Raw genomic sequence first — 22,405 nt, 5'->3', positions numbered from 1 at the left:
ACAAGAAGCGACATTTGGCTGACTGAGTTTATTAAGTTACTCTCAGAAGAATCAACAAATGTCACAGAGGTGAGATACCATACATCCCGATCTATATATATCAATGTTTTATTTAAAAAAAAAAAATTATGCCTGGGACCTGCAAAGTATTTTGTAAAATGTGTTTTATAATTGTACATTTAAAAAAAATATATATATATTTTTCAACACTTTTTATTTTATTTTTTGTCTCTTTTCTAGGTGTCGTATTCTACATCCATGTCAAGACAGTGGGAATTCGAGAAAGTTCCAAAGTCTATTGTTCCTCTTTTTTCCATAACATATACTATTACCATGTCTTTTACAATTGTTTCATGTTTAAGGTTTGTAAAGCATTTATCTCCTTTATGTTACATGAAGTAGATGTACATGTGAGGGGGTGGTGGTGGGGGGGGATTTAGGGTTAGTTACATAGCACATGCCTATGACAAAATGACGGGATCGAAGCAATGTGCCGCATGGACACCCTTTAAAAAAATGTCAATGTCATTTCCATTTATGCAGTGCATACAATATGTATGGAAAGACACTTTAAATGGTTTTAATTTCTTCAGGTTGGACAACGTGAGGAATAAGGTGTGGGTGGCCACCGTTGGAGTCTTTTCTACAGGACTAGCAGTTCTTTCAAGTTTCGGGATGCTGTTGTTAATGGGTGTGCCGTTCGTCATGACTGTTTCTACCTGCCCATTCTTGATACTGGGTAAGGGGAAAGCTCCGCCTCCTTTCTCTCCAAACCTTCATTAGTATTTGCTTTCCATTCCTCCACACCTCATCAAAGACAAACACATCTGGTAATTATTGAAGGTAAAAGAGCTTCATACCCAGAAGGCAAATAACTTCCTTATACAACCAATATACAACCAGACCATGACGTTATTGTAACCAGTTTTGCCCACTGGTTAAGGCCTTCAAATTCATCTTCTAGTGTCTCACGGAACAGATTCTTCTAACATACCACCAATTCTTCATTTGAATGTCATGAATTACTTAAATGTCATGAATGTTCATGCCTTTCTCTTGTCTCAACCCACTGGGCACAGACGCCAATTCAACATCTTTCCCAAATTGCTTACACGTAATTTAATTGAAATGACATGGAAGCAACATTGATTCAACCAGTGTGTGCCCAGTGGGAAGTCATGCTCATGTTTACCGCCTCGCTCAACGACAAACCCTTTGTGTTTAAGGTATTGGGATTGACGACATGTTCATCATGATTTCCTGTTGGCAGAAGACCAATGTCCATGATAGCGTGGTGGATCGTCTGGCCGACACCTACCAAGATGCCGCCATCTCCATCTCTATAACCACGATAACGGATGTCCTGGCGCTGTACCTGGGCTTCAGCTCACCCTTCGGCTCTGTTCAGACCTTCTGTCTTTACGCCGGCACAGCTATCCTTTTCTGTTACTTCTACAACATCATATTCCTTGGTGCGTTCTTAGCACTGAATGGCCAGAGGGAAACTAGCAACCGGCACTGGTTGACCTGTGTGAAGATTCCAGTGGATTGTCCTCCTGGGAAGTCGAGAAGGTATGCAATCTGCTGCGTTGGTGGGGCCTATGATCATGACACCGGGACAGAGGAGGAGCAACCAATTAGCGGCTTCTTTGGGAAGTATTACGGTCCATTTCTGACCAAGAAATGGACCAAAGCGTCCATTGTGGTTCTCTACACCGCGTATCTGGCTGTCAGCGTCTATGGATGTCTTGAACTGAAGGAGGGTATTGACCTAAGGAACCTGGCTTCAGATGATTCCTACATTTCCAAAAATTACAACGACATAAATGCGCACTTCTCTCACAATGGTCCAAACGTTATGGTGGCTGTTAATACGTCACTTGCCTACTGGGAAGAAGACCAGCGCAAAAATCTCAGCTCCTGCATTACAGATTTTAAAAAGTTGGACTATGTTGACAAAAACTTCTCTCTTTCCTGGCTAGATTCTTTCCAAAGCTATGCAAATGAAAATTATTTTGATATAAACTCTGAAAATACCTTCAAAAGAAACCTGCTTCCCTTCTTGGAAAAACGTCCAATGACCAGGCAGGACATTCATTTCGATGCAGATAACAAGATCCGTTCATCTCGCTTCTTTCTTCAGACGCTAAACATCAACACGACAAAGAAACAGAAGGACATGCTGATAAGCCTCAGAAAAACTGCTAAAAAATGCCCCATCAAATTACTGGTTTATCATCCATCGTTTATCTACTTAGACCAGTACACTGTTATTGTGGATAACACCATCCAGACTATCGTGGTTGCCACAGTGTTGATGCTGGCGATCTCCTTACTCCTGATACCCAACCCGCTCTGTTCGCTGTGGGTGGCGTTCTCCATTGGGTCGGTAATTGTGGGTGTAGCTGGATTCATGGCACTATGGGACGTGTCCCTGGACTCAATCTCCATGATAAATCTGATCATCTGTATCGGTTTCTCCGTCAACTTTTCCGCCCATGTCTCGTACGCCTTTGTCTCGAGCACCAAGGCTGACTCGAACGAAAAGGCTGTGGATGCACTGGCCCACCTGGGGTTTCCCATAGTGCAAGGAGCTGTCTCCACCCTTTTAGGGGTGGTGGCACTGTCTTTCTCAGAAAGCTACATCTTCAGGACTTTTTTCAAACTCATTTTTTTGGTTATTACGTTCGGGCTGGTTCACGGTGTTGCTTTCCTTCCTGTGTTTTTGACATTCGTTGGGATGTGCAGAAATGGATGATGTAGATATGCAACACTAAATACATCATGTAAATAAAACATACAATACTTTTTTTTTTTTTTTTTAGATGTTAGTGTGAATGAATTAAGGAACGTAAAATAGGTTAAAACCAACTCACGCCACTAGCTATTCATCTTCGGACATAGTCATTGGATATTGACGTGAAACCACACCTGTTAACATTACAGCGTCAACCTTTTTGGTTATTACCCAGTATGGTTTCCCTTCATCTGCGATTGATTGGTCTGATTTTCTTATATATCTATGTTTCTCTTTGCTATAATTTGACATTTTATGTACTTAAACTGTAGACTTTAAGCTGCATTGGCAAAACTTGTGTTCTATAAAAGTTGCATACTGTATTGTAAATACATTTAAAAAAAAGTTATTTTACACATTTGATTCTGTCAGTGTATTTACACAGGTGCAAATGTTTGCAATTGTAACCGATGTTAAATGGCTTGCTAGTTAGCGGTGGTGCGCGCTAACAGCGTTTCAATCGGTGACGTCACTTGCTCTGAGACCTTGAAGTAGTTGTTCGCGGTGGCTTTTGTGGCGCGATGGGTAACGATGCTTCGAGGGTGGCTGTTGTCGATGTGTGCAGAGGGTCCCTGGTTCGAACCCAGGTAGGGGCGAGGAGAGCGAAGGAAGCTGTACTGTTACACTATGGTTAGTATATTTTAACATCTGGTTAAAGTTAAGATCATTTTCTTCTTTAAAAAAAAAAATATATATATATACACACACATAGATAATTTCTTTATCAAGTTTAGTTCATTTTCGACTTGCCTTGGGTGTTGTCGTTTAACCCAAATCGTTAGCTGATGTTATTGATCAACGTCTAGAATCTCCTGGCAAGCATCTGTGAATATATATCAACTACACTGTAGTTCAACATGCATACATTCTGATGTTCAGGAAAGGTGTGCATATCAAACTGACCATCAACAACATAAATAACACCGAAGACAGCCACAGGGGTTAAGATTATAATAATAGGGTTTCATTTATTTACTTCAGCTGCACATAAATCTCCTCCCAACGTCTGTCGTCATATCATTGAGAGAATAAAACGCGTGTCAGCCAATTGTAGAGCCAGTCAATGCATACGCAGCCCAAAAGCCTTCTAAATACAGTGTTTCCGTTAAACCCCATTCATATATACAACTAAAAGGTGGGTAAAAGGGGCCAAAAACAGGAGCTCAAAATGTCACTTAGGCAAGTAAAACACTAAAATGTACAAAGCATACCAATAAGTTACGCTGGTTATATACCCAATTGCACAGTGTATCATCATAATAATATTTTCCTCTAAAGAAAAGTTTATTCTTAAATGCTAAAAAGGTATGGTCTTTAAACCTCCATTGTATCGCAATCTTAACATTTCCAACTCGACATTAGAAGATGTTTCAAAAGATTTCAACGTTCTTGGCTAAAGCGTTCATGCTAACCAAAGACAGAGATACTAGATTGTTGAAGTTATTGAGTATTGTCTACAAATGCATTTGACCGTTTCCCTTAAAGGCTTACACACCAGCAAATTACTATGATGGTCCTTGCTTACACCACAAGGTTCTGTGCTTCTGTGTTTAAAAACATACAACGTGAGGACATGTAAAGAGATTCACAGATCTACTGAGGTAACGGTAGAGACAGCTGGTGTTCAGATGTGAATACACAGCAGAAGTGGGGTGAGGGGTATTAGGGATGAGGGGTTGTAAGTTCTTCTAGGTTTCATTGTTACTTTAACAATTGTTTAGACCTAAAAACCAGAACTTGAGCTATTGAGCTATTTCGTAATTAAATGGATGAACGAACGTTGGCTGAATTGAAACCAAAAACGACGAGGATTTAATGGCCCGTTACGGCTTAATACACCAAAGTTGGGTTTGAAGTAACAAAGCATTTTTTCAAAGAACAGCAGCTTTCCCTTCCAACTATATACACACACACACGGCATTTACATATTTTATCACATAAATACATCAAGTACATTTTCAGACTAAGAGACATTAGAATTTTGGATTAAGTCCAAAACAGTCCCTAATCCATGTACATTCCCAAAAGGCCACCTTTGAAACAGCAACTGTTACACACACGGCTCAGACTAACCTGGGAATATTGGTAGACTACTTAGGGAGAATCCGATTCCATGACTTAAGTCTCAGGTAGAAACAAATGTATTTTTATGGAGGATAGATGGTTTCATTGTGATTCTGGAGGTCTAGAGCAAGACATTGAATCAATGGACGTGGACTTTTACTGAGCATAAAACATTTAACACATATTTACATATACACAGTGCCTTCAGGAAGTATTCATCACACCCTTTGACTTATTCCACATCTTGTTGTGTTACAGTCTGAATTCAAAATGGATTAAATATAATTTTTTCCTCACCCATCTTCAAAACAATAGCCCCATAATGACAAAGTTAAAACATGTTAAAAAAAAAATCTAATTTGTATAAGTATTCACATCAATACATGTTAGAATCACCTTTGGCAGCGATTACAGCCGAGTCTTTCTGGGTAAATCTCGAACAGCTTTGCACACCTGGATTGTACAATATTTGCACATTAATCTTTTTTAAATTATTAAAGTTCTTTCAAGTTGGTTGTTGATCATTGCTAGACAGCCATTTTCTTGCCATAGCTTTTCAAGCAGATTTAAGCTAAAACTGTAACTAGGCTACTCAGGAACATTCAATGTCGTCTTGGTAAGCAACTCCAGCAAATATTTGGCCTTGTGTTTGAGGTTATTGTCCTGCTGAAATGTGAATTTGTCTCCAGTGTCTGTTGGAAAGCAGACTGAACCGGGTTTTCCTCTAAGATTTTGCCTGTGCTTAGCTCACTTCAGTTTCTTTTTTTTTTTTTTTGGATAAAAACTCTAGTCCTTGCCGATGCCAAGCATACCCATAACATGATATAGCCACCACCATGCTTGAAAATGTGAAGAGTGGTACTCTGTGATGTGCTGTGTTGGATTTGCCACAAACATGATGCTTTGTATTCAGGAAATAAAGTGAATTTCTTGGCCACATTTTTTTCAGTATTACTTGAGTGCTTTGTTTGCCAAAAGGATGCATGTTTTGGAATATTTTGGAATGATTACTTATTGAGTCAAGACATTTCAGCTTTTCATAACATTTGTAAACATTTGTAAAAACCTAATTCCACTTTTATATATTATGGGGTATTGTGTGTAGGCCAGTGACAAAAAAACTTTATTTAATCCGTTTTAAATTCAGGCTGTGAATACTTCCTGAAGGCACTGTACATACACACGTACAGCTCCGTAGCTCTGTTTGCGTAGACTGAAATCACTGTGGACAGCGATTTATTGTCTTCCCACCCCTCACCCGATCTCCCAAATTAAACAGAGTGACAGCTCCACCCTTGGAAGTCTCATCTTGTCTCCAGGCCCTTGCCCTCCAGGACCATCTTGATCTCTCTGGCATCCAGCGTCTCGTATTGCAACAGGGCGTTGGCTAGGTTCTGGTGTTCTTTGGCATGAGACTTGAGGAGAGCCCTGGCCCGCTCGTACGAATCCTGGGGACCACACAAACCAGAGGAGTTAACACATGTAGGGGTTGAGTGAATTTCTGAAAAGGGCTTGTATATATTACAATGCAATTAGGGCTTACACACACACCTGTAAATTGTGCATGTTATTTCCCTAAACTGTGATACTCTGAATAAGCTCGGTTTGAGAAATGGGGAAGATAAAAAACAAAACACACAAGCCAAAGAGCACTGGGTCAGGGGCTTGGAAGGATGATGGAGGTGGAAACGTACCTTTAAAAGTTTCCTGACTTCGTGTTCGATGGCAGCCTGTGTCTCTGGGCTCTGCTTGGTTTGGTCAGTGTAGGTCATGACACCCAGCTACAACACAGGTAGGTGTGTGTGTGTGTGTGTGTGTGTGTGTGAGTGAGAGAAAGCGAGAGAGAGAATATAATATATATGTAGTGCTACAAAATTGGGTGGTTCCCATTCATGCCAGTAAAGCTAATTGAATTGAGAATCAGGGTTCAAAGGCCAACACATGTCCTGAAAGGTATACAGTAAAAACAGCAGGACTTTGACACTTTATTAGACATGACTTCATTTTGTCTCTCCCGACCAAACGTCCAGCATCCATAACTTACCCTCTCACACATACCAAATCTGGTCACCATCATTTTTGCAATTCTGGTGGCAGCATCAAAGTCACTTGATGCACCTGAAAAAAACAACAAGAAGTTGAACATGTGGTTTATATAGAATTTAATTCGTCTTTTACAAAAAGTGAAGCACTTATGGAAGATGATTATTAATGGGCTAAAAGATATCAATGTCTCAGTGAGATACAGCACGGTACTGGCAACACTAATGACGTGGGTTAGTCATCAGCACGGTGCCGGCAACACTAATGATGTGGGTTAGTCATCAGCACGGTGCCGGCAACACTAATGACGTGGGTTAGTCATCAGCCGGCAACACTAATGATGTGGGTTAGTCATCAGCACGGTACCGGCAACACTAATGATGTGGGTTAGTCATCAGCACGGTGCCGGCAACACTAATGACGTGGGTTAGTCATCAGCACGGTACCGGCAACACTAATGACGTGTCATCAGCACGGTGCCGGCAACACTAATGACGTGGGTTAGTCATCAGCACGGTACTGGCAACACTAATGATGTGGGTTAGTCATCAGCACGGTACTGGCAACACTAATGACGTGGGTTAGTCATCAGCACGGTGCCGGCAACACTAATGACGTGGGTTAGTCATCAGCTGGCAACACTAATGATGTGGGTTAGTCATCAGCACGGTACTGGCAACACTAATGACGTGTCATCAGCACGGTACTGGCAACACTAATGACGTGGGTTAGTCATCAGCACGGTGCCGGCAACACTAATGATGTGGGTTAGTCATCAGCACGGTACCGGCAACACTAATGACGTGGGTTAGTCATCAGCACGGTACCGGCAACACTAATGACGTGGGTTAGTCATCAGCACGGTACCGGCAACACTAATGACGTGGGTTAGTCATCAGCACGGTACCGGCAACACTAATGACGTGGGTTAGTCATCAGCACGGTACCCGGCAACACTAATGATGTGGGTTAGTCATCAGCACGGTACTGGCAACACTAATGACGTGGGTTAGTCATCAGCACGGTACTGGCAACACTAATGATGTGGGTTAGTCATCAGCACGGTGCCGGCAACACTAATGACGTGGGTTAGTCATCAGCACGGTACTGGCAACACTAATGACGTGGGTTAGTCATCAGCACGGTACCGGCAACACTAATGACGTGGGTTAGTCATCAGCACGGTACCGGCAACACTAATGATGTGGGTTAGTCATCAGCACGGTGCCGGCAACACTAATGACGTGGGTTAGTCATCAGCACGGTACCGGCAACACTAATGATGTGGGTTAGTCATCAGCACGGTACCGGCAACACTAATGATGTGGGTTAGTCATCAGCACGGTACTGGCAACACTAATGACGTGTCATCAGCACGGTGCCGGCAACACTAATGACGTGGGTTAGTCATCAGCACGGTGCCGGCAACACTAATGACGTGTCATCAGCACGGTACTGGCAACACTAATGACGTGGGTTAGTCATCAGCACGCTGCCGGCAACACTAATGATGTGGGTTAGTCATCAGCACGGTGCCGGCAACACTAATGACGTGTCATCAGCACGGTACTGGCAACACTAATGACGTGGGTTAGTCATCAGCACGGTACTGGCAACACTAATGATGTGGGTTAGTCATCAGCACGGTACTGGCAACACTAATGACGTGGGTTAGTCATCAGCACGGTGCCGGCAACACTAATGACGTGGGTTAGTCATCAGCACGGTGCCGGCAACACTAATGACGTGGGTTAGTCATCAGCACGGTGCCGGCAACACTAATGACGTGGGTTAGTCATCAGCACGGTGCCGGCAACACTAATGACGTGGGTTAGTCATCAGCACGGTGCCGGCAACACTAATGACGTGGGTTAGTCATCAGCACGGTGCCGGCAACACTAATGACGTGGGTTAGTCATCAGCACGGTACCGGCAACACTAATGACGTGGGTTAGTCATCAGCACGGTGCCGGCAACACTAATGACGTGGGTTAGTCATCAGCACGGTGCCGGCAACACTAATGACGTGGGTTAGTCATCAGCACGGTACTGGCAACACTAATGACGTGGGTTAGTCATCAGCACGGTACTGGCAACACTAATGACGTGGGTTAGTCATCAGCACGGTGCCGGCAACACTAATGACGTGGGTTAGTCATCAGCACGGTGCCGGCAACACTAATGACGTGGGTTAGTCATCAGCACGGTGCCGGCAACACTAATGATGTGGGTTAGTCATCAGCACGGTGCCGGCAACACTAATGACGTGGGTTAGTCATCAGCACGGTACCGGCAACACGAATGATGTGGGTTAGTCATCAGCACGGTGCCGGCAACACTAATGACGTGGGTTAGTCATCAGCCGGCAACACTAATGATGTGGGTTAGTCATCAGCACGGTACTGGCAACACTAATGATGTGGGTTAGTCATCAGCACGGTGCCGGCAACACTAATGACGTGGGTTAGTCATCAGCACGGTACCGGCAACACTAATGATGTGGGTTAGTCATCAGCACGGTGCCGGCAACACTAATGACGTGGGTTAGTCATCAGCACGGTACTGGCAACACTAATGATGTGGGTTAGTCATCAGCACGGTACCGGCAACACTAATGACGTGGGTTAGTCATCAGCCGGCAACACTAATGATGTGTCATCAGCACGGTGCCGGCAACACTAATGACGTGGGTTAGTCATCAGCACGGTGCCGGCAACACTAATGACGTGGGTTAGTCATCAGCACGGTGCCGGCAACACTAATGATGTGGATTAGTCATCAGCACGGTGCCGGCAACACTAATGACGTGGGTTAGTCATCAGCACGGTGCCGGCAACACTAATGACGTGGGTTAGTCATCAGCACGGTGCCGGCAACACTAATGATGTGGGTTAGTCATCAGCACGGTGCCGGCAACACTAATGACGTGGCCTCAAAAAAATAAATCCAACATTTATATTGAATATTCTAAATTTGAATGACAGGATTACACCCCTTGAGAAGCACCATTCTGTTTGAGGAATATTCTTATTACACTACTGCACAAGGTGTATACTGTAATTCTGTAGTCAAATTACTCTCCTACACCCTACATCCCCCTGCATACCAGTGGTGATGAACTCATTGCCAAATATGATCTCCTCTGCCACACGGCCTCCCATGCTGACGTCCATCTGGGCCAGCAGCTGAGCACGAGTCTCGCTCCAGCGGTCATCATCTGGGAGCATGGACACCTGGAAGACAGTGGGGGGGGGGGGGGGGAAGGAGTGAGGCCTGGCAGAAAATGGAACCAACCATTTCACACTTGATGGTTTTCGGAAAAACATCAAAAACAACTATTTAAATTTGCCAGACAAAACCCCAGGAGGACTAAGGCACTTTTCATTATATCAAAATGAGGCCTTATGGTATTGGCATGCTCAGTGGAATGGATACCTAAAAAACACAGAGGTACAGATAACCTACAGCTCCTTCAGAAAGTATTCATACCCCTCGACTTATACCACATTTTGTTGCGTTACAGGCAGTCTGAATTCAAACTTGATTAAATAGACACCCCCCCCCCCCCCTCACACAATACCCCAAAATGACAAATTGAAAACATGTTTATACAAAACTTGGCAAATTTATTGCAAATGAAATAAATATCTACATAAGTATTTACACCCCTTTGCCATGACACTCCAAATTCAGCCTAATGTGCATCCAATTTCCTTTGATCGTCCTTCCGATGACACTACAACTTGATTGGATTCCACCTGTGAAAGAAAAACACCTGTCTATATACACTGAGTGTACAAAACATAAAAGAACACCTTCCTAATATTGAGTTGCACCCCATTTTGCCCTCAGAACAGCCTCAATTCAAACGGGGCATGGACTCCACAAGGTGTCGAAAGCATTCCACAGGGATGCTGGCCCATGTTGACTCCAATACTTCCCACAGTTGTGTCAAGTTGCCTGGATGTCCTTTGGGTGGTGGACCATTCTTGATACACACTGGAAACTGTTGAGCTTGAAAAACCCAGCAGCGTTGCAGTTCATGACACACTCGAACCGGTGCGCCTGGCACCTACTACCATACTTCGTTCAACGCCACTTAAATATTGTCTTCCTCAATCACCCTCTGAATGGCACACATACACAATCCATGTCAAGGCTTAAAAATTATTATTTAACCTGTCTCCTCCACTTTATCTACACTGAAGTGGACTTAACAGGTGACATTAATAAGGGATCATAGCTTCCACCTGGATTCACCTGGTCAGTGTCATGGAAATAGGTGTTCATAATGTTTTGTACACTCCGTGTCCCACAGTTGACAGTGCATGTCAGAGCAGAAGCTATACCATGAAGTCCAAGGAACTGTCCGTAGATCGCCAAAATATAATTGTGATGAGGGAAGGGTATAAAACAATTTCTTGAGTGTTGAAAGACTCCGCCTAGAGCTGTCCGTCCGACCAAACTGAGCAGCCGGGCAAGAAGGACCTCGGTCAGGGATGTGACCAAGAACCCAATGACCACTGACAGAACTACAAAGTTCCTTGCCTGAGATGGGAGAACCTGCCAGAATCTGGACTTTATGGGAGACTGGCCAGATAGAAGTCACTCCTGAGAAAAAGGCACTCCTGAGAAAAAGGCACATGACAGCAGGCCTGGAGTTTGCAAAAAGTCACGTGAAAGACAGATCATAAGACAAAAGATTGTGGTCTGATGAGACAAAAATGTAAGTATTTGCACTGAATGCAAAATGTTATGTATGGAGAAAACCAGGCACAGCTCATCACCTGTCTAACACCATCCCTACTGTGAAGCATGGTGGTGGCAGCATCATGCTACGGGGATGCTTTTCAGCACCAGGGACTGGGAGACTGGTAAGGATGGAGGGAACAATGAATGAAGCCAAATACAGGTAAATCATTGATGAGATCTAGAGGAAAAAGAAACGCACACCTATTTAGGCGAGGCGCTGGCTAGCGGAGTAGAAAACTTGAAAATAAAGAAGAGCCGCACACTAAGAGCTCAGATGCAAAAATGTAATGTCCAACGTTTCGACAGGCAAGCTGTCTTCATCATTGAGTCATCATTGATGAGAACCTGCTTCAGAGTGCAAATGACCTTAGACTGGGGTGAAGATTTACATTCCAACAGGACAATGACCCCAAGCATACAGCCAAAGCAATGCTGGAATGGCTTCAGAACAAAAATGTGAAAGTCCTTGAGTGACCCAGCCTAAGCCCAGACTTGAATCCCATTGAAACTCTGTGGAAAGACTTGAAGATTGCTCTTCACCACCACTCCCCATCTAACTTAACAGAGCTTGAGAAAAATCCACAAGGAAGAATGAGAGAAAATCCCCAAATCCAGATGTGCAAAGCTGATACAGACATATCCCAGATGACTTAAAGCTGTATTCACCAAAGGTGCTTCTACAAAGTATTGAGTCATTGGTGTGAATACTTATGTAAATGAGATATTTTTGTATTACATTTTTTTATAAATTTGCAAAAATTTCTAAAAACATGTTTTTAGTTTGTCATTATTGGTTATTGTGTGCAGAAGGTTGAGAAAAAAATATAAATGTAATACATTTTTAATTTAGGCTGTAACACAATGTGGTATAAGAATCTCAAAAAACATAAAAAAACAGCATAAATTATGTTCCGTTTTTCTGAACTTAGGGCAAAAATGTAATCGGGTTTTCAAGCTTTTGGGGCGTTTTCAACAATGATGTATATAAACCCTGGATGGCTTTATACACATCTTGGTCCTCGGTTGTAAAAAAGATTTTGGAAGCTAAAGAAATTATTTTATTCTATTACACCTTAATGTATACTTTTAAATAATATTATGTTAGAAAAACAAACCAAATTTAAAATTATAAATATTTTCTTTTTTTATCCTGAAAGTATTCAAAGCCTCTCAATGGCCAATACATAGATAGATTGCTGATGCTAAGGTTTTACACCATTGATTTTCAAGCTACTGTGGCAGGTAAATTCAGCCAAGAGATGGCAATGTTTCAAATAGCTAGTGATAGTGATACACAAGCTAGGCCTAACAACAAAAAATCAGCTAGCTAACTTGATTCTTCTTACAGGTATGTACTACTAAAGTAAAAAAGCATTGGATTGGTATAAACATGGGTGAGAGAGTTTCCTTCAACCATATTCTTTGCACCAGTCTCTGTGCTATTCCTTTTAAATCCAAGTCACAACAGCCTGTTGGGATTGAGGGAAAACGGTGAGGTGAGAGGATGGGAGATGTGTGAGTGTGTGTGTGTGTATAATAACCTTAGTGCACAGGACACGGTGTAAACAGTACAGTGAAATGCTTACAGTACAGTGGTACAGAGAAGTGCTACTGGTCTGTAGCCCTCCCTACCCATCTTGTTTTATATAGATTTTACATTTCAAGTCCTACTTACATGACCCAGCGTAGGTCCTCTGGGCATGATGGTGGCCTTGTTGATGGGCATGGCATCCTTGGTGTAGTACGCCACGACAGCGTGGCCAGACTCGTGGTACGCTGTGATCTCCTTGTTCTTTTTGTCTATCTCCACACTCCTCCTCTCTGGGCCTGTGGGAGGGAAGCGAGAGCGCTAGAAGTCGATTTCAAAAACGTGCTCAAAGATCCCCGAATCACAAAAATAAACTCCTAACCCTTACGTCAGGGATTATCAACTAGATTCAGCAGCGTGACGGTTTTTTTCTCGAGTGGATTGACGGTGGGCCGGAACATAATTAAAAAATAAAACTGCAAATTGACGGCAATAAGCCCAAACAGATATAATATTTGACTAAAACATAATCATTTCAAACCTTGCTTACATTTGTATACGATCACGTGTCTCTCTCTAATGCTTGGGAATTCTTGGGAGATGATTTCCTGGTGTTTTTAGTCTTTTATGCCCCCACCTCCCAAAAATACCATATTGTTTTTTACATGTATACATTTTTTGCTCAGAAAACTTGGAGGGACTTTTGTTGTTGTTTGAATGAGAGCGGTCAGAGAGCCTGTGGCATTCAGCACTGGCATTTGATTGTCTATAAGTAGAAATTATGTTTCCCCTCAGGAGAGGCATTTCCTTGCGACTCGGTTTATGCAGCATTCGTTCTGTATCTTAATGCATGCTAGCTTGTTGCAAGTCAGATTTTTTGTTGTTGAAATGTCTCTTTGGAACTCCACCCATATTAAAAATTTGATCAGTTTGATAGCGGCAAGGCGTCACTAGTTTCTACCTGGACTCCGAACTCCACCTACACGATAGTACTTTCCGAGTTACTTACCCAGGCTTTCGAACTACTGTGAGAAGTCTGGGTATATGAGGCTCAGGTATAAGCAACATGGTGGCAATTCCACTTGGCCTATCAGAGAGCAAGATGGGCTACCACCCTATTGCTTACACCCATCTAATCCACTCAGATCTAAACAGGTGGCTAGGAGGTTGGGGCTGGGGCATGATGTGATACAGGAGTATATATCTATTTCGTCCCCATTCCTACAGCAGAGCTCACCCATGAGGATCTTGTCCTTGGCGAACTCCAGCTCTTTGAGGGTCACCATGTCTTTGCCATCCACCGCCGCCTTCAGAGCCGCTTGGTTGACCAGGTTCTCCAGGTCGGCCCCGGTGAAGCCCACTGTTCCCCTGGCGATGATCCCAGCCTCCACATCTGCATGAGGAAGCCAGGTCGTTAGCAGGAATAGGTACAGCTAAGCTAGGTCAACTATGGTGTGTCTTACTAACATGTTCTTCTCTTTCAGTATCTAACCATATACTATTAGCATGCAGCGATTAGCATGTTGCCACTGCAGATTCTCATATAGCCATTGTCTACAAGTATGCAGCCATTAGCATGTAGCTATTAGCATGTATCCATTAGCAAGTAGCCATAGTCTATTAGCATACAACCATTAGCATGTTGCCACTGTAGATTCTCATATAGCCATTGTCTACAAGTATGCAGCCATTAGCATGTAGCTATTAGCATGTATCCATTAGCAAGTAGCCATAGTCTATTAGCATACAACCATTAGCATGTTGCCACTGTAGATTCTCATATAGCCATAGTTTATTAGCCCAGCAGATTCCCTTGTGTGAAGCTATTGCTCATCAGCAATAGACTCAAGCTATGATCAACATAGGTCACACATGTATGTTGCTCACGTACCAGGGTCTACTTTGATCTTCCTAAGGTACCAGTTGAGGATCTCTGTGCGCCCCTTCACATCTGGCTTGGGGACGGTGACCTGCATGTCGAAACGTCCCGGTCGAATCAGAGCACTAGGGAGGGAAGGGAGCGACAGAGCTTCACTGACTTTAGGTTTGTTTTAACATGGCAAGTCTAAATATGTACTCATGTCAACTAATGAAAAAAAAAAAAGATGAAAAAAAATACATTTCATTGAGCAACATTATGAGATGAATAAAGCTTAACATACTTATCCAAAGCCTCAGGGAAGTTTGTCGCTCCAATGATAATGACCCCTTCGTTTGGTTTGAACCTGCGGGCGACAATTGTGACACGTTCAGGGAAGTCGGTGTATCCATCCTACTGGGGTAAAAAAACTGATTGAATCAACGTTGTTTCCACGTCATTAAAAATGAGTTGAAGTTGAATCAACGTGGAAAACTGATTGGATTTGCATAAAGTCAACAGGAATTCTGGGATTTTTTTCTCCCAACATTTAACCGAAATCCAATGACTGACATTTGTTGTTGAACTAGACGTTGAAATGACATCTGTGCCCAGTGGGATGTCACGTTTCTCCACACAGAAAGTAGGGTCGTGTTTCGTACGGGAAACATTTTGCAACTAAAAAGAAACAGTGTTCTTGTTGGACAATCTCGCGTAGATCCTCGATTTGGCTTTGTTTTATAAAATGTTTCTCCTCACTGAACACAACCCAGAAGAACCCGTTGGAAACATACCCGTCCATCTCAGCCAGTAGCTGGTTGATGGTCTGTCTGGAGTAGGGGTGCATGGGAGACTCGATCCTCTTCCCGCCGACGCTGTCCAACTCGTCAATGAAGATCACGCACGGCGCATTTGCTTTGGCTTCCTCTGCAGATGTAATGTATAGAGAGGGTGGGTTGAAGTCTAGGGCTGGGGTCTCAGATATACGGTTGATAAATTATGACAATACCATCGTTGCAACCAGGTTTTTTTTATTTTTTTTAAAGACTGAAAATTACAATATTAGGTACAGGGTTAGAAGCCAGGAATAAGGGGAGACTTGAAGAGGAGACTCACTGAAGAGGTTCCTGATGCGACTGGCTCCAACCCCCACGAACATCTCATCAAACTCAGAGCCAGAGGCATAATAAAATGGGACGTTGGCTTCTCCAGCCACGGCTCTGGCCAACAGAGTCTTCCCAGTACCAGGAGGGCCAACCAGCAAGATCCCTGCACACACACACACAGAGAGAGACAGAGAGAGACAGAGAGAGACAGAGAGAGACAGAGACAGAGACAGAGAGCTAAGAAAAACTGTAATAGGTAATATACAGTAATACAATATTCACCTAACAAAGTAGACCGTTTTTTATGAATATTGACTCTAAAATATTAGATTGAAATCCAATGTGGAAGTAAACAATAAGATATGTAACTAACTGTAAGAAATAGCCAATTAAAGTGGCAACAAAGTTAATGGCACCATTTTCATCTTCCATCAGGGGAAGATTGTGTTCCTGCCTAAACTTCTTTAATTCAGAATTGTTCAGTCAGTCTACACCTGGGTTGTGTTCATTAGGGCACGAAAACAGTTTAATTTTCTTTTTAACGTTTTGCAACAGAAAACAAAAATGAGCGTTTCTTACTGGACAAATCTACGTAGTCCTTCTTGTTCCAGTCAGTTTTTTTGTTCTATTTGGTGCCTAATGAACACAACCCTGATCAACTAAAGGCCATAAAAGAGCTTGACGCTCTACTGCACCTCTTGGCAGTTTCCCTCCGAGGACGGTGAACTTCTCTGGGCTCCGGAGGAACTCCACCACCTCCTGCAACTCATTCTTGGCCTCCTCCACCCCTTTTACGTGCTCAAACGTCACATTCTTCATGTGGACAGGGTCCACCGCTGAGTCCAGGCCTGATGTGGTTCGGAATCGTACTGTCCAGAACGGTTAGATTAAGGTTCGAAATCACACTGCTCGGATGCAAAAAGCATTCTTAGTTATGGTTAGATATATTTTAGTTTGGCAACAAATCACCGTCTTTTAGAAGCATTCGGTAAACAAAAAAAAAAAAATGTTATTATTATCATCAAGTTATCTTGATTACTCATCAAACTTGGTGTACATGCTTTTTGTGTGTAAATTCTGAACGCATCAGCAAAGCGCTAAAGGCTCAATCTGGGATGCTGTTCAACTGTCATTTGAATGAATGAATTACATAGGCTACCCATTAACTTAAAGGATGTTACTTCAACCAGACAATATACAGCTTCAAAAACTGTCACTCATGGACTGTGTATGAATTGAACACTGGTTTACGTTTCTCCTGGCCTGACCCTCTGCAGCGAAGAGTGTAGTTTGACTAAAAATGCAAGCTACATATTGTGGGTTTAAAAAGTACACACCAAGCTGCATGCTAGAGCAAGGGACTGCAAGCTTGATTAGAGAGAAGGACAAAATGAAAAGGAGCCTTTACCCGATAGGAAGGGGGTCTTGGAGAGGCCGTAGAGTCCCAGGAGCAGCAGGACCAGCAGGACCAGCCTCGTCCTCCTCAGAGAGTCTGCAGAGAAGATGGGAGTTTCAATCCACCTTCATTCAATACGAAAAAGAAAAAAAATGAAAGGCAGGCATGCATCTCTTGTTGCAGTGAGCCTTCAGGGCCTACACGCTGAAACCGTGGTCATTTAAATGCTCACTGCAAAAAGAGTAGAGCTGGTGACTTTCATTTTTCTGGAAGATAACGTACACCTAGGTAATGTTTAGTAGGCAGTAGAAACATGAGACAATGTTGTGAAACGAAGGAGGTACTACCTGAGCTGTTCCATTAAGAACACCCGTTTTGGTTTTCTGTTTCAAACCGTTTAGCCATGTGTCTTACTGAGCATGACCCTGGTCTTGTAGTGTAGTGTTGAATAGTGTACACTTGCCTTGCGTGCGCTGTGTCAGAGCTTGGGATTTCAGGAAGCCCTCAGCAAACCCGGTCTTGAAAGAATCTTGCTGCCCATCGGGAATATTCTTGTTCTTCATAAGCGTGTCCAAGGTTTCCACCTCCATCCCCTTATCACGCGTCAGGAGGCCCTGCACGAGACAACAAACAGTCAGATATGTTTACAATGCAACCAGGGGCATGTTCAGTAGGAAAACATCTGGGAGATAACATTCGTCTTTGTCAAATAAGAAATAAAAATACGCTCCCCCTCCCCCATTTTCCGTTGTATAACATTTTCTAACATTTTTCTATGGTGTGGCCTAATGAACAAGACCCAGGTACTCTCTCCGGAGGATGACCAGAGTACAGACAAACCGGGGGACTCACCTTCATAAAGGAGGGTGTAAAGCCATCTGATTCCATGGGACGCTCAAAGCCTGCCTGCAGTCGCTTGTGTTTCCCTAGAGTTTTAAAGCCTCTGTTCTGGATCCACACTGGAAACAAGGACACATACTGTATGTTCAACACATACAAAATCAAAACGACACATTTCTAAGTAGAAAGATTTTTGGTAAATATGAATGCACTTTAGGTGTTCATGATCACACTCAAATATGGGTGAGTGATTGTCAAAACAGCAGACAAACACCCTGCCCTCCATTTCATTGAATGAACTCTTCCTCTAAAATAGACCAATAGCAACGGTAGAATAGGCTCCCATTTAAAATGTCTGTCACAAGCATATGCCACTGTTGACGTCGACTTGCATTTGCAGGAGAACTGCGCTGGGATTTTTTCTGGATATTTATTAGTCACTTAATTACAAAATAATATAAATAAAATGATCTTTGATTACCTGGCCAATAGCGGAGCTCTGTACAAACGGCCTGAAGAGGGGAAGGGATCTGTTTGCAGAAAACAGGGTAGGAGGTGCCCATTTTACCACCAGAGAACCCTACAAGGACAATGGAAGGAGAGTTGGATGTGCACATTCAACCCAATGGTTAGGATTTAATTAGTGATTCTGTGTCTCAAAAATCAACTAGTTCATAGAAATACGATACTAAATTAATTCTATAATAGACATCAATCAGTGGTATACAAAAAAAAAAAACACACTTATCATAAGCGAATCATATGTATTCTATACTGCATGCAGTCAAACCCCACACACCCTTTGATATGGGCCCTACACAAAAGGCGATTTAAACTCAAATAAATCTGAAATCGGGTTACAGTTAATTATTCAATTACCGGGTGAGTTTCCCAAAAACAAAGATCATGTTTAGCATTAAGCTCATAATTCGTACAAGATTAATTTCGTTTTTGGGAAACACACCAACTAGCAGTAGGGTTACTATAGTCATTATCTATATACAGTTGAAGTAGGACGTTTATATACACCTTAGCCAAATACATTTAAACTCAGTTTTTCACAATTCCTGACATTTAATCCTGGGAAAAATTCCCTGTCTTAGGTCAGTTAGGATCACCACTTTATTTAAAAAAAAATGAAATAATCAGAATAATAGAGAGAATGATATATTTCAGCTTTTATTTCTTTCATCACATTCCCAGTGGGTCAGAAGTTTACATACACTCAATTAGTATTTGGTAGCATTGCCTTTAAATTGCTTAACTTGGGTCAAATGTTTCAGGTAGCCTTCCACAAGCTTCCCACAATAAATTGGGTGAATTTTGGCCCATTTCTCCTGACAGAGCTGGTTTAACTGAGTCAGGTTTGTAGGCCTCCTTCCTCGCACACACTTTGTCAGTTCTGCCCACAGATTTTCTATAGGATTGAGGTCAGGGCTTTGTGATGGCCACTCCAACACCTTGACTTTGTTGTCCTTAAGCCATTTTGCCACAACTTTGGAAGTATGCTTGGGGTCATTGTCCATTTGGAAGACCCATTTGCGACCAAGCTTTAACTTCCTGACTGATGTCGTGAGATGTTGCTTCAATATATCCATATCATTTTCCTCCCTCATGAAGCCATCTATTTTGTGAAGTGTACTAGTCCCTCCTGAAGCAAAGCACCCCCACAACATAATGCTGCCACCCCCGTGCTTCACGGTTGGGATAGTGTTCTTCAGCTTGCAAGCATCCCCCTTTTTCCTCCAAACATAACAATGGTCCTTATGGCCAAACAGTTCTATTTCATTAGACCAGAGGACATTTCTCCAAAAAGTACGATCTTTGTCCCCATGTGCAGTTGCAAACCGTAGTCTGGCTTTTGTATGGTGGTTTTAGAGCAGTGGCTTCTTCCTTGCTGAGCGGCCTTTCAGGTTATGTAGATAAGACACTTTTGTACCCATTTCCTCCAGCATCTTCACAAGGTCCTTTGCTGTTGTTCTGGGATTGATTTGCACTTCTCCCACCAAAGTACGTTCATCTCTAGGAGACAGAATGCATCTCCTTCCTGAGCAGTATGACAGCTGCGTGGTCCCATGGTGTACATACTTGCGTACTATTGCTTGTACAGATGAACGTGGTACCTTCAGGCGTTTGGAAATTGCTCCCATGGATGAACCAGACTTGTGGAGGTCTACATTTTTATTTTCTGAGGTCTTGGCTGATTTCTTTTGATTTTCCCATGATGTTAAGCAAAGAGGCACTGAGTTTGAAGGTAGGCCTTGAAATACATCCACAGGTACACCTCCAATTGACTCAAATTATGTCAATTAGCCTATCAGAAGCTTCTAAAGCCATGACATAATTTTCTGGAATTTTCCAAGCTGTTACAGGCACAGTCAACTTAGTGTATGTAAACTTCTGACCCACTGGAATTGTGATACAGTGAATTATAAGTGAAATAATCTGTCTAAACAATTGTTGGAAAAATTACTTGTGTCATGCACAAAGTAGATGTCCTAACCGACTTGCCAAACTATAGTTTGTTAACAAGAAATTTGTGGAGTGGTTGAAAAACGAGATTTAATGACTCCAACCAAAGTGTATGTAAACTTCCGACTTCAACTGTAGAAGTGTCCTTCGCCTCACCATGCTTGTTGTGGAAGAAGGAATGTGAGGAGAGGTGAGAGGTCCTCCAGGCCTGTTGGCTGGGGCTGGATGAGGACAGCGCCCCCTGTTGACTCAGACGTGGTAATATAGCGCTTATAAGCTCGTCCAGCTGCCCCACGCCCAGGTCAGACAGGCCCAGGTCCCTCAGGCTCCACGTGGGCTACGCATACAAATCAAATGTTATTTGTCACATGCTTCATAAACAACAGGTGTAGACTAACCGTGAAATATTTACTTATGAGTCCTTTCCAACAATGTAGAGATTTTTTTTGTTTGTTGAAATAATAGAAAAATAATAAGGAATAAATCCACATGATAACTTGGCTATATACACACACAGGGTACCAGTATAGTACTGGTATATATAAAGTACAGGTACACACGGACGGACGGACGGACGGACGCACGCACGCACGCACGGACGGACGGACGGACGCACGCACGCACGCACGCACGCACGCACGCACGCACACACGCACACACACACACACACGGCAGGTAGCCTAGTGGTTAGAGTGTTGGACTAGTAACTGAAAGGTTGCAAGATCGAATCCCCGAGTTGAAGCAAAAATCTGTCGTTCTGCCCCTGAACAAGGCAGTTAACCCACTGTTCCTAGGCCGTCATTGAAAATAAGAATTTGTTCTTAACTGACCTGCCAAGTTAAATAAAAGGTCAAAAATATATATATATACACAAAAGGATAACAATATAGTACTGGTATATATAAAATACAGGAACACACTTTAAAATGCTTTATTTGAATCCACAAATGATATTACATTTTAAAAGGATTCAAACATTTCAAAGGTTACAGACACAGTGCATTCGGACCCCTTGATTTTTAACACATTTTGTTACGTTAGCCTTATTCGAAAATGGATTAAATAGTTTAAATAGTTGTAGTAAATTTTAGCAAATTTACTACAAATAAAACACTGAAATATCACATCTATGTAAGTATTCAGACCCTTCACTCAGTACCTTGTTAAAGCACCTTTGGCAGCGATTACAGCCTCAAGTCTTCTTGGGTATGACGCTACAAGCTTGGCACACCTGTATTTGGGGAGTTTCCTTCGCCCAAGTTTGAGTGCTCTGGAGCAGGTTTGCATCAAGGATCTCTGTACTTTGCTCCGTTCATCTTTCCCTCGATCCCGACTAGTCTCCCAGTCCCTGAAAAACATCCCCACAGCATGATGCCACCAAGCTTCACTGTAGGGATGGTGCCAGGTTTCCTCCAGATGCGACGCTTGGCATTCATGGCAAAGAGTTCAATCTGGGTTTCATCAGACCAGAGAATCTTGTTTCTCATCGTCTGAGAGTCTTCAGGTGCCTTTTGGCAAACTCCAAGGGGGCTGTCATGTGCCTTTTACT

General features: G+C 42.8%; 1 protein-coding gene across 2 annotated transcripts in view; it reads right to left on the bottom strand.

The window, feature by feature from the left end:
* Positions 1–5,943: 5,943 nt before the first annotated feature.
* LOC120020727 (ATP-dependent zinc metalloprotease YME1L1-like) overlaps positions 5,944–22,405 on the bottom strand; it is a 29,432-nt gene continuing 12,970 nt past the window's right edge. Inside the window, exons 3-18 of one of the 2 annotated variants that reach the window (XM_038964457.1) lie at positions 21,013–21,193; positions 18,866–18,964; positions 18,397–18,503; positions 18,008–18,158; positions 17,557–17,640; positions 16,844–17,017; positions 16,159–16,311; positions 15,837–15,969; positions 15,347–15,409; positions 15,076–15,188; positions 14,422–14,577; positions 13,332–13,483; positions 10,011–10,137; positions 6,906–6,979; positions 6,556–6,642; positions 5,944–6,309 (exon numbers count right to left, since the gene is read on the bottom strand). In XM_038964457.1, coding sequence (XP_038820385.1) covers positions 6,166–6,309; positions 6,556–6,642; positions 6,906–6,979; positions 10,011–10,137; positions 13,332–13,483; positions 14,422–14,577; positions 15,076–15,188; positions 15,347–15,409; positions 15,837–15,969; positions 16,159–16,311; positions 16,844–17,017; positions 17,557–17,640; positions 18,008–18,158; positions 18,397–18,503; positions 18,866–18,964; positions 21,013–21,193 — 1,998 coding nt within the window. In that variant the 3' untranslated portion in view covers positions 5,944–6,165. The remainder of the gene's footprint in view (positions 6,310–6,555; positions 6,643–6,905; positions 6,980–10,010; positions 10,138–13,331; positions 13,484–14,421; positions 14,578–15,075; positions 15,189–15,346; positions 15,410–15,836; positions 15,970–16,158; positions 16,312–16,843; positions 17,018–17,556; positions 17,641–18,007; positions 18,159–18,396; positions 18,504–18,865; positions 18,965–21,012; positions 21,194–22,405) is intronic. The other variant, XM_038964458.1, reaches the window with a different exon arrangement.

This window comes from Salvelinus namaycush, chromosome 25 (assembly GCF_016432855.1).
Source record: "Salvelinus namaycush isolate Seneca chromosome 25, SaNama_1.0, whole genome shotgun sequence".
NCBI lineage: Eukaryota > Metazoa > Chordata > Actinopteri > Salmoniformes > Salmonidae > Salvelinus > Salvelinus namaycush.
The sequence above is the reverse complement of the archived record's forward strand: the minus strand, read 5'-3'. Positions and strand labels throughout refer to the sequence as shown.